The 12,264-nt window shown below is 53.5% G+C and overlaps 1 protein-coding gene across 4 annotated transcripts in view; it reads right to left on the bottom strand.

Moving 5' to 3' along the window:
* Positions 1-12,264, bottom strand: part of MYT1L (myelin transcription factor 1 like) — a 137,915-nt gene that overhangs the window by 26,911 nt on the left and 98,740 nt on the right. For all 4 annotated transcript variants that reach the window (XM_040622863.1, XM_040622864.1, XM_040622862.1 and 1 more), the window contains exons 15-16: positions 4,871-4,933; positions 187-270 (exon numbers count right to left, since the gene is read on the bottom strand). In XM_040622863.1, coding sequence (XP_040478797.1) covers positions 187-270; positions 4,871-4,933 — 147 coding nt within the window. The remainder of the gene's footprint in view (positions 1-186; positions 271-4,870; positions 4,934-12,264) is intronic.

The following is a 12,264-nucleotide window of genomic DNA, read 5'->3' as shown; positions in this document are numbered from 1 at the left end:
GGGTCCACCCAGGGCCAGGGGAGGCGTCCGGGGTCCCATTACTCGGAACATCAGCTGGGTGGAGAGTCCCTGGAGACACCACCTGCTGTTCCGACCGTGCATTTGGTGGCCAGCCGGGGTGCTGGTTCCAGATCTGACCTTGGGGTGACTGATGTCCTCTCCTCTCTGCCCACCCCGCACGCGTACCTGATGGGCTCCTGGTCTTCTTTGTCTTCCTTGCTCTGTGCTATCCTGATGCCGCTCTTCTTTGCTCTCGGGCAACCTGAAAGACTACAGAAAGGACACGGCTTCAGGAAATCCGCTTTGCCCGCGCCAGCCGGCTTCCTTTCCGAGATGCCTGCTCTGAGCTCGCTTTCTCTGGAAGCCGGAGCTTCTCCCCATGAACACAAAATCTGGGAAAACGGTCCTTCTGGGTGCGGCCCCTCCGCATGGAAAGAGGCTGGGGGTGCCTGGCTGAGAGAGGACGGGCGGCCGGGCGCAGAGAAGGGGCCACATTGAGGAAGAGAACACACACCCCCTCGGCCTCTCTTGGGGACCCGTTTTCCCGAGCCCTGCCATGGGGGGGGGCATGGTAGTCTGCTGGGATTCACCCGAACTATAGACTTGAGTGTGTCTGCAGATGGTACAGAGGAAGTTGAACCTAAGTATTTCATTTAATTGTCAAAAGGTTGGAAATAGAAGCTCACACTTATCTATAGGAAAATTTCCGGTTGGAATAGAAAAGTACTCATATATGGATGGGCGTATATACAGGCTGACAACAGGCTATCGTATGAGATTATACATAAGAATACATAGAACAAACGGGACTCCTTGCAAAGAGCTGAAGAACCAGAAAGTAGGCCTTTCACCGAGACGCCCAGGACACACGTCCGCAGACTCCCGCGTAGACACGTGGCTGTGGACCCAGGTGGGGCGCCAGCCGCTGTTGCTGCTGTTCCTGGGCTTGCCGAGTGCCCTTCCCGGGCCAGTCCCGCTCCCTTCGAGCACGCGCATCCTCGGGCAGAGGCGCGGCTCCCACTCCCCAGGACGGCACTCTGCGTCCTCGGCATTTTTCCTTCTTTGTGGGGCGGCCCGGCTCCTCTCCAGTGAGAAGCCGCACTCACAGGCAGAGGGCGGGTGCTGGGGGCCTGGGCCCTGGGCTGGGGGTCCCCAGCCGGCCCCTCCTGTCTCCAACGACATGTGTTCCAACCCCTCCTGCACGGCCTGTCTCCTTCCGCAGGAACGCGGGAAAGACGAGGTATGCCAGCGTTCTCTCCCTCCAGCTACCCCCTCCGTTTTGATGTAAAACCTGGGAAAGTGGGTGTCCTCTTCCCCCACCTCTGGCTGCTCGGCAGCTGCCCCCACCGCGGTCTGGCTCCTGATCTCTCTGCCCGGAGAAGTGCTCTTGCCCAGGTCACCGTGACCTGAGGCCGGCGGGCGCTCCTGGCCTCGTGCAGCCCCTGGGACGCTCCTCTGGAGTCCGTGTGCAGCCTCGGCATCCGCGGTCCGTGTCCGGCCCACCCTCGCGCACCCTGCCAGTGCCCACACTCCCGGTGCCCCTCCCTTCCTTTCCTTGCAGCCGCCTGTGCAGTGCGCCCTGAGTGTCTTTAAACTCGACCCACCTTTTCCCTCCGAGACGCTGTGGGTGGCGCTGGCTGGCGTGGACTCAGGGCTGCATTAAGGTGCTCTGCTTAAACCTCCCAGTGGCTCACCACCAAATTCCTCCACGTGTGCATGAGGCTCCCGGGGCCTGGCTGTGCCACCAGTGCCTGTCCCCGCTCCCCGGCTGGCACACGCCGCCACCGGCTGTCCTCGTCCTGCTGCCCCTGCACCCCCACTCCGTCCCTCTGCTTGAAGGCACATCGTTCAAGACGTCTTCCTGGGCGCGGGCGCCCTTCGTTCCGCCAGTTCTGGGAGCCCGGGAGCTCTGTGCCTTGGGTCACGTGTGCTGTGCTGGAAGCCATCCACTTACTTAGCACGTGCCACTAAAGCCGCGAGTTCCGTGGGGGCCTGAGCCATGTGCTCGTTCACCGTTGTCCATGCTGCTCTCCCGAGTGTGCAGCGGGGACTGTGTGTGTCCTCGGCCCTTGCTGGCTCCAGGGCGTGGGAGCCGTGCGGCCCGGGGTGGGGGAGCCATGAGGCCCGGGGCGGTGGGGGGGGGGGAAGCCGAGCGGCCCACTGCCGCTGTGCCCACTGCCTCCGCTTCTGTTGCCCAGTTCTGATCTCCTGGATGAGCCTGTCACCTCCAAGCGGCGCTTTCGGATCCTCTCATCCGGGAATTCCGGGGGACGCTTGTGATTGTACGCCACACGATGACGTCTCCTAGAAGATGTCCCACGGCTCGCCGTCACTGATGCGGGGGCTCGTGGCGTGTCTGAATCTTGATTTGAGAGCTCATGAGTTTTGGAAACACCACCAACACCTTCAGAACCCCTGCCCTCTGGGCGGAGGCAAGGCTGGGGTGGGGTGCGCGGGTGGCGCCCAGGTGGGCACACATGGAGCGCTGCGTGGGGGGCTCGCCGAGGCAGACAGAGGAGCACCGTGTCCCTGACCCTCTGGCTGAAGAGAGGTGGACCCATGTGAGGATCGATGGCCGCGCTGAGGAGGCCCGAGGAGTGTCCTGGTTGTGGCTGGGACCCTGGTTCCACAAGGAGACCCCCTGGTCCTTTCCTTTCGCTGCCTACTCAGCCCCCGGCCACCTGTCTGTGTCGGGCAGGCGCGGCCTGGGGCACCCAGCACGTGGACGTGCCCCCAGGGGTCAGGCCGCAACAGGTGCGATGTGGCTGCTGTGTGGTTTCCTCCACGAGACGAGAGCAAAGATCATATTCTCATAGGGCAGCGAGACTGGACAGGCGAAATGCTCAGTAACGCTCGCGGCATGTGGTAGGTGCTCAGAAAATGCGCTCTTTGTCACGAGGGGACGTTCCGGAACACTCTGTGCACCGCTGCTCTCCGACACGGTCCCGGGGCGTCAGAGGCACATGGGGCTCTTGAAAAGCACAGCTGGGGCTTCACGCTGGGGGACAGCTCCTGGCCGTGTGAGTGATGACGGGTCAGAGGGGTGAGGGGCTCCTCGGGACCCCGGGGGCCGGGACCCCACTGGGTGGCCTCTGCACCTGCTTGGCGGGGCCCGCCCGAAGCCTGCGGGAAACAGCCGGCCTGGGGAGGGGCCAGCTTAAGAAAGGGTCCTCACGATCATGTGGACAAGGGCTGTGGTCCCTGTGAACGGCTCTTGCCACAGTTGGACACGAAACGTCCACCATCCGGGAAGTTCTGGCCACGTGAACACTCAGACATTTCTTTTCAAGGTAAATTAAAGAGTAGCATAGAATGTGCTTGACTTTTTATACTTAACTGGAGCTTTTAATTGAATTGAATTTACTCCAAACCAGCGATGCTGCTGACAGTCTGGTTACTCTCGCTTGGCACCGCTGTAATGCGGCAGGCTTGACCCGCCTGGTCAACCGGCTCAGCGCGACAAGGCTGCAAGGTGTTTGCTGGTGGCCCCGGTGGACGCCCCGTGACGTCCAAAGACTTCTTGGGTCATCGTGAGTGGCGGAGATGGTGCTGCTGGCGTCTTGTGGGTGGAGCCTGGAGGGTGCAGGACGCCCCACGGTGAAGCACCGTCCGACCCCGAGTAACTGCAGTGCCCGGGCGGACAGCCCTGGTGAGGAGGATGAGCATGAAGAATCCTCCCGCAACCCCACGACTCAGTTCTCCTAGTGGGCACTCCGTGTGCCACGGCCCGGCGCCGCTGAAACGTGGTTGGACAGTGAGCACGGAAGTGCGTGGCTTGCGGTACTATCTCCACGAGGAAGCAACCCACCATGGGAGCTGTCTGTGTCCCAATCCAAACTGTGCTAGCAGCCAGTGAGCGTCCCCTGCTCTGACCACAGGGACTGGGCCACGCGGGCGGCCACATGCTCCACACCACCCACTGATCCACTCAGTGGGGTTGGTGGACACACACCCTCCCTCTGGTGAGAAGCCCGCGGCTAACACTCCCTCTGAGGGCCTCTCCCTCCCACCCTCCCTCCCTATGTCCCTTTCCCTCCTCCGTCCCTCTCTCCTGTCTCTCTCTCTCCTCTCCTCTTCTCTTCTTGTGGGAGATGCATTTAGTGCGAGTGCCCATAGACTTCAGGACGGTCACTCTATAATCTGAAGTTCAGACTGACAAGGCAACAGCATCGTCTAACTCAGTCTCCACATCTGGGGGATGCAGCACTGCTTTCCATGGTTGGGTGGGTCCTCGTTCACAAATGTCCTTGTCCCTGCCTTGGCCCTGGCGCGTGGCCACTAACGGAACAGGACAAGAAACTGGGGCATGTGGCCACGATCTAGATCCACTTCTGTGGAGACAACGTATTCAAACGTTCTCTCAATTCACTTCGGACACATGGCCTGGCCTACATGACGGGATCTCTGTGCTGCGTTTCAGACACTCCCTTCTCCTTGGGAGCCCAGGGTGCATGGTGAGTCCCGTAGAGCGTCTCCGTCTTCAGCTCTGCTACTTGCCGAGAACGGCTGGACAGCCTGGCGGCTCACATCTTCCTATTTGACAGGCCAACTCCCGGCTGTGTCGGAACATTTGCCCGTCAGTGATGGGCCCAGGGACCTTATACTCTGCATGGGATGGGTCTGTTCCCTGTACTTGTCCATTTGGAAAGACTGACGCGGGATGACCTGAGAACTGTTCTCGCAGGGGGCGCCCGGTGCACGACAGGGGAGGTGCACCTGCTGTGCAAGGAAGGACTGCGTGAGGATGGCGTGGCTTTGCGGTCCGCATGTCTGGACCGTGTGTAGCTGTGGGTCAAACAGCGTGCGCCACGGCCGGCTGATGCCCGTGCGGTGCGGGGCAAGGGTGCAAGAGCACAGGCGCCCCACTTACCTCCGGTGAGAAGCGTAGTTCCCAGTGATGTGCCCGGAGCCATCACAGCCAGGTGTGGGGCACCTACAATTACAAATGCAGAATGGGCAATTTACTTGAAAGAAAGAAAATCCCCTGAGCAATTAACTCCCTTCTTTATCCAGAAAGCAAACTCCTGAACGCTTCACCTCCCTACTCGAAGAGACAAATGGAGCCGGCAGCGTCCTGGCTGGGAGTAGGGACCTGTGCCCACTAACCCACCACCAGATACCAACCTGGGCTACTTCTGTCCTTCCAAGCACAATGGCACTTTCTGGAAGGATCGTGGATTTCAGTGCCTGCCTCAGTGGCAACAGTCCCTGGAGCATCCTGGTCCCGACGCTATCTACTCCGGAGTCTGTTCCCTCCAGATACCTCCTGTCAACTTCCTTTCTCGTTATGTGAGTTTGAGGTGGCTCGGCTACCATAGCCACGTGCGAAGCAAGGTTTGTTCGTGGAAGAGTGTGCACGGAGGCCTGGGAGACTGCTCCTGGTCCACCCTGGGCTCCCGTGAAGTGGACTCTAGGCAAGCCGGGCTAACTGGCGGCCCTGAGCCCCGTGAGGGCAGCGCTGAGGTTCACTGGGCAATCAGGTAGGTTGGAGCTGCCTTCGAAGCCTCATTAACTGACCTGAGTGAGCCCAGGTCTCTCGACCAGTGAGGTATGGGGAGCACTTCTCGGTAGCTGCACTATACCTGCTTCAGCCGAGCGAGGCCACGTCGTCTGGGTTCTGACGACCACACTGCCACTGCCCGAATGGGACAGGACATGCTTTAAAAAGAGTTTTTTCATTCCTGCCCTTCATGCCCCTTCCTAAATGAGCCGTCTCAAGAACAATCAGGTGGCATGGAGACATTTCAGTGCATGCTATTTTAGTTTCCTTGTACCCTCCAGGAATGTAAAAATTAAGGACAAAAATTAAGAAAAAGTTCTTTTTTCCATAAAGTTCGAAAACAAAAACAAAAACCCCCAAACCCCACCAAGGATGAAAGGATTTAGTAAGCAACATTACACCTCGCAGTAACACCTGGATCATGCCCTGTGACCCCGTCCCTACCCAGGGAGCACCCGAGTTCCTGGCAAGGACAAAAACCCACACATTTCGAACAGTTAATAAATGTGTACTGCTTCTGAGGGATTTCCGCTCAGAGAGCCACAGTGGAAAGAGGATGCCAAGCCGGGGCCAACTTGCACCCAGAACAGGCTTCACCCACCCCCTGCGCGCCCCTCGGCACTGCACAGGGATGGGACCGGGGGGAGTCCCGTGCCGACACACACGTGTGTAAACAGTTTCTGGTGTTCGGACTCTGTGTACATTTCCTTCCGTCCTAAGGAAGGGGCCGGGGTACTAGCTCTGTAGGTATGGACACTGGCGTATCCTGTATCATATCAAAGCTTAGAGCTCAGTTTATAGCCCATGCTGCGAGAGCAGACAGGGGCAAGCGGGGAGCGAAACGTCATGGGTGTGCGCACTGCGAGCCAGGATTTTTAAAGTAGGCAGAACAATGGGGCGTTTAAAGTGGAATCCGTGTTTCAAGAACAGCAACAGCCCGAAATCGGATTGTTGACCTGATTTTTGTTAAAGTAACAGCTGGTTATGTACAATTAAAGTTTGATCACAAGACTCTTTGGCCGATTGCTAAGTGATTCCTTTCTAAACAATGAGCGAAGCGACTTGGCCTCACGGGCTGATTTCCCACACGGCGCCTCGTGCGGATAGACCCCAGCCCAGAGCTCACAGAGGGAGGACGATTTGAGAGCAATAAAAATCATTCTATCGAAGAGAAGCTCATCTTCATGCCAGTTTCTGTTTGGAAAATGGATCAAGAAACAGAAATGCTTCCTGCTAGCCAGTAATATACACTTGGCCTTGCTTTCTGTTTAAAAAAAAAAAATCCTCAAACTCTTCCTAATTTAAGCACTCAGTGCAAATTTATTTAAAATTTATTCATTTTAACATGAGTAGAAATTCTTCGATATGCCTTTTTTTGGTGAGGGCTGTAGGAGGTTGACATATTCTCTTCAGATTTAAAGTGAGACATTATAACCAAACTAATGCAAATGAAAATCAGATTTGACTAATTATAAAAAAAAAGAGAAGGAAAGATTTTCAGAGTAGATTTTGTGTTTAAGCCATTTACAAAGGCATCATCTGATTAAAAAAAAAGAGGCATTTAAAATGTCCTCTATCACCATGAAAACAACAAACAAAATATTGATTTGGCCCATTTTCAGAGCTTGCACTGTGTTGGGAAAGAAAAAAACATTTCCAGAAAGAGTTCTCGCTTTCTTAAAAGGTTTGCTCTTCTCATCAAGGTTTCAAGTCAGGCAGACGGGGCAGAGTCCCAGGCCTGCCGCCTGCAGGCTGCCTGATGTGACTCGGTTCCTTGCCCGCCACAGTGGCTCTCCTGCCTGCACCCCCTTCGCCTGCTCACGCCCAGCACAGCAGCCCAGGACCGGGGCCACGACCGTCACTGGGGTTTGGGATGTCTGTGCAGAGGAGCCCACTGCCTTTCTTTGTTGCCTTCCCCTGACACGGCCGCTCCTGGTTTTGTTGGGGCTGGTAATTCGGCTCTTTGATCTTTAGGTGGTGCTTCTGGACCACATGAGGCAGCCCAGGACAGTTCCTTTCTTCTATCAGCTCTACGTAGTCATTTTTCTGTTGCTGTTCAAGACTTTGAAGCTTTTTTAAACTCTTAGATTTACATACAGATTTCCTAGCTTTAAGAAACCTCAACCCTCAAAAATACAATTTTCTGAAGTCGGTGAATGAAGGAGTGATTATTCACCTAACAAAAGGGGTCTTTGCTTCTCAGATGGAGCCAGCTCCAGGACCCTTGATAATGGGGTGGTGTAAAATCAATTTACAAAAATTCGATTTGCATCTACCCATCTAAGAGCACATCTTTTCCATGAAGGGAGGCCCATGTGGGTAATCAAAATCCCCTGTGGATAAAATCAGACAGTACCATGTGCCGCACAGCTTGGGTTTTGAAATGGCAGAAGAGATTGACTGGGTTTCCATGGAAACTCCCCATAAGGCAGGCACAGGTTCTCGGCGCTGAAGTACTCGGCAGCCGCGGGGAAGCACACCAGACCCTCACCGCCCTCTTCGCTTCCTGGCAGTTACCAGGGACAATAGCACCAAGTCTATTTTAAGTTCCTATGGTTAGAGATGCAAAGTTCTGTGACATAAAACACTTGCCTCAAATATCACTTCTCTTCCCCTCCAAAGGTACTTTTGGACACACACATGATGAACAAATCTTAGAGCTAGACTTGCTGCCTCATGGATGTATTCAAGACAAAAAACATGTGTGCCTTATCCATGATCTTGCATTTGCCTTGGGGTTTAAGTAACACCAAGAGAAAATAATTTGGGGTAGTGCATGTTATCATCTGGCTGGAAAATTCGGTCTTAAAAAGACATTTAAGAATGGCAATGGGAAAATCATGATAAAATGCTTTAAACAGTGTTTAAGTTTTGCAGAATCCAAGCAAAATCTGAAAAAAAAAAATCAAGACCATTCACAAGCTTCTGAATTTCTGATTTCATGGATTTAGCTTTTCTCAAGTAGGAGTGAACTGGGTTTGTGTTGCTTTTGTTTGATCTAAGACATCAAAGAGATCTGTGAGCCCAAACCTCCCAGAATGTCCTGTGTGCTCATGGCTTCTCTGAACTACTTCCCACCCAAGGAAACGTTCTGCTTGGACCTATACAGGAATTGTCACTGATCACACTCACGTGGAGGCCATAAGATATATCCCCTAATATCAAAACACAACTTAATGTCTATACATTCAAATACATAATCATGAAAATCATATGATTTTGCACTGGCACACATGACAAGAATGTGACAAGAGACCACCTTGCTTCTTGCCTGTCCCTGATCTGTCCCTCAGCAAGACATACAACCTACCACCGTGTTGTTTTCTCCCATTTACAAATGTCCGGAGACAGGGTGGGAGAAATGGAAATCGTTAAATTCACTGACTGAGGTTGTGTTGTCGATTGATTATTGATAAGAATATCTTTAAAGTGCTTCCTCCATGTGCTATCATGCCTCCCTCCTTTGAAAATAAGTATGAGGATCTGATAAACAGTTATATTAAGAAAGACATCTAAAACAGGACATTTTCTCCCAGTTGAAAGGATGTCCACACTGAAGTGCACGTTACTACACATCATGAGCTGAGACCGGTCAACCTGTGTTGCATCAGTCCTGTTAGCCATATGTCATGAGCACCTCGGGTTCTGGGGGACCCGAATGCACTGCCGAGGTGCTGGGTGCCAGGTGGCTAGGCCCCAGACTCCTTTGGGCCAGCCTCTCACCGTCTACCTCCTGGGGAATGATCTTGCCCTGAAGACTGAGAGGCAACCCACCCTGACTGCACTGGCCCAGGACTCATGGTGTTCATGTCTGGCTCAGTCTGAGCTGGCAGGCCTGCTGGGGAGACCAAGCTCATCTCCTCCAAAATCAACTTAGAGGAATAACTAGCTGGAGGCATCTCATGATCCCTTATCTTGATGAGAGTCAATTACTTATTTTTAAAAATCTTATAAATAGCGGCCGAGAGCACTGTGGGCATGTTTGAACTGCACCCTACTCTCTGTGTAGTCGACCTACCTTGTCAAGCTGCCCTAGAAGGCTGACTTGCAGACACGCCCTGATTTGAGTAGAGTAGCTAAAAATATATGGAAGAGGACTCACTGAGGATCTGGAATGCTTATACCAAATGTCAGAGGGACATGCTCCAGTTCTTGGGAGAATTTCGTGGGAAGGCCCTTTACAGCTTTCTTGCTCATTTCTTCAGTGGCAGCTCTATCTCAAGGGAACTTAGTAAGTAAAGCACAAAACAAAATTTAAAAAAAGATAATTTTTTTATCACCCTTGATTTTAAAAGAAACCATGAAAATATAAAATTAGTCATTGTCTCTAATAGTAAAATATATTTGTAAATGGGAATGATTCAGGCCACATATATAAGTCTTTGCTTCATTTATACGAAAAGTTCCACTCAAAAAAACACTTTTTTTTTTTTGCCTAAAGAGATGTGGTTCTAAAAAGATATTTCTTTATTTTGATTTTTTTGTCATATAAATGGGAAATAATAAAGAAATTCAGAGGAATGCAAAATAAAGATATTTCTAATGAAGAAATGACATATACTGATTCTTATGCCATACCTCTGCAATTTTCTCCCCAAATAGGAAGAAACCAGGTCACTTAAAAGCAATATACATTACTTCTGCACAATTTCTTAGAAATATTACCTGAAACTCAAGGAAAGATAAAATCTTGCAGATCGCTTAACTTGTGAGACATTCAATAATTTTCTTTTCTTTCTCTCTATTTTTTTTTTAAATTCACTGTTAAGTATACTTATTTTGAACTTTCTGCAACTGGACACAGAGGTCCCCATGCGGGCACGTGGTATTTTCTAGGTGTCCCCCAGCCCAGCCTCCCGCCAGAAAAACTGGGGACACAGCCACGCTGCAGACGCTCTGAGCTGGGGAGTGAAGCCCTGTGCCCCCTCTGGGGTGTGGGGAGAGGTGGGGTCTGCCCCTGGCTGCACCACCTGCATGGCCGCTGCTTGCCCCCAGGGGGCTGGCTGGGGTGCCTCCCACCCTTGAGTGCCCACCCCCACCACCCCGGGAGGCAGTCCTGGGAGGAGCATTTTTGGATTTGCTTCTTGTTTTTGTCCCCTGACACCGAGAGTTTCTCCTACTCTTCCTTTCTCCTTGGGTGTCAGGAGAGGGGCTTTCATGTGGGATGTGTAGGACACTCCAGTTTTATGAAAACCTACACATTTCAAAGTGGACAGTGGACACATTGATATTAGGAGAATTTAGGTGGAAGACTTGCTGTCCGATGTATGTAACATGGAAGCAAAAATCATCTTTTCTTTTGGTTCTCAGCACTTTTCTTTTTAAATTACACTCAAAAACAAACCCACAAATGAAAAGAGTTTTAAAGGGACTCTTAACGTGATTAAAAACAACTCATTTTGCTGATTGAGATCACATTTCTGGATAGGTCAGGCATTGGGGCAGTAGGAAAGCCGAGCATGACCCTGTGGCTGGCACTCAGAGCTCTGGTCCCGGGACCCTGGGGGCTGTGTGGTGTGGAAGCAGCAGGTGGGCATCCGTGTGGTTCAGGAGCTGCGTCAGTCCCTCCGATCATGAGGGCCCAGGAACCATGCCCCCAGAGCTCACACAGCACACTGTAAAGTCCACGGGGACGGCTCCCTTATCCACAACCCACTGATAAACAGGATGTCTCTAGCAGGTGTGCATGCTGACTGAGAGGCTCACATGCCTGCCATCAGCCTGGGGTCACCTCCATCCTAACAGGTGCCATGTGAATCCTCTCTGTCCTTCCCTGACTCAGGCCCCGGGATCCCCTGGGAGTGTGGCAGGGCCGGGCCGTAGGGCCCCACGCAGAGCTGAGGTGGAGTCTGGATGGCTCCCGGGCCCGTTTTCCAGGGAACATGGAGCTGCAGGTGGGGGCTGCCACGGCCGCTCTGCTGTTCATGCTGCATGCAGTGTTTCATTGTTTCCAAACATGCAGCCTACACATCTTAAGCTCTATGTCATTGGTCATGCTGCCTCCTTGTCCGCGGAGGGGAGCCTAATGGGGGCCCTCGCCGCCACACCGCACTGCTGCCCGCTGAGAGGTCCCAGGTACATCCAGGAGTAGGCTCCTGTCCAGTGCGGCCGAACGTACCTAGCACATCCTGACGTCCCATTCACTTAACGGGATGTGTCCATGGGAACCTGCTGCCGGAGCACATGCACGTCCAGCAGCAGTGGAGCGGCTAAACAAGAGACTGGGGCAGCCGGAGTCAGAATTGGAATTGGACTCGGAGGACCCATGCAAAAAAAAACACACAAAAGGTGACTGGTGTGGCTGAGCCAAGGCAACAGAAACCAGCATTCTAACGTCCTGTCCTGCGTGGCGTTCACGCGCCGCGCCCTAGGGAGGCGGGCAGGTGGCACACCGGGGCATGCAGAGACCTGGCGCGGGGCCCAAGAGGAGGCACTCACCTTTGCCGATCACACTGAGCCCTCGGGCAGCCAGTGTAACTGGTGTGTAGGGACAGCGGGTTTGTAAGGACACGTGTGTGTGCGCGCGCCATGGCAGGGGTGCTTTCTGGCCACGGGGAGGGAGGGAGATGCGCAAGAATGTGCACCCCGCCTGTGCTCGTGGTGCTTCACCACCATCCCTGGCCCCTGAGGTTGGGAAGGCATGGGTGACCGTAGCCCACTGGTTGTGCCCATCGCCACAGGTCCCTGACCGGGCTGGCATGGGGTCGGGGAGGGGGTTCCCTGCAGAGGCTGCCGGCTCGGCCACACCAATTTTCTCAGCATCA

Source organism: Ursus maritimus, unplaced genomic scaffold (genome assembly GCF_017311325.1).
Source record: "Ursus maritimus isolate PB19 unplaced genomic scaffold, ASM1731132v1 scaffold_6, whole genome shotgun sequence".
In the NCBI taxonomy this organism is placed as follows: Eukaryota; Metazoa; Chordata; class Mammalia; order Carnivora; family Ursidae; genus Ursus; species Ursus maritimus.
The sequence above is the reverse complement of the archived record's forward strand: the minus strand, read 5'-3'. Positions and strand labels throughout refer to the sequence as shown.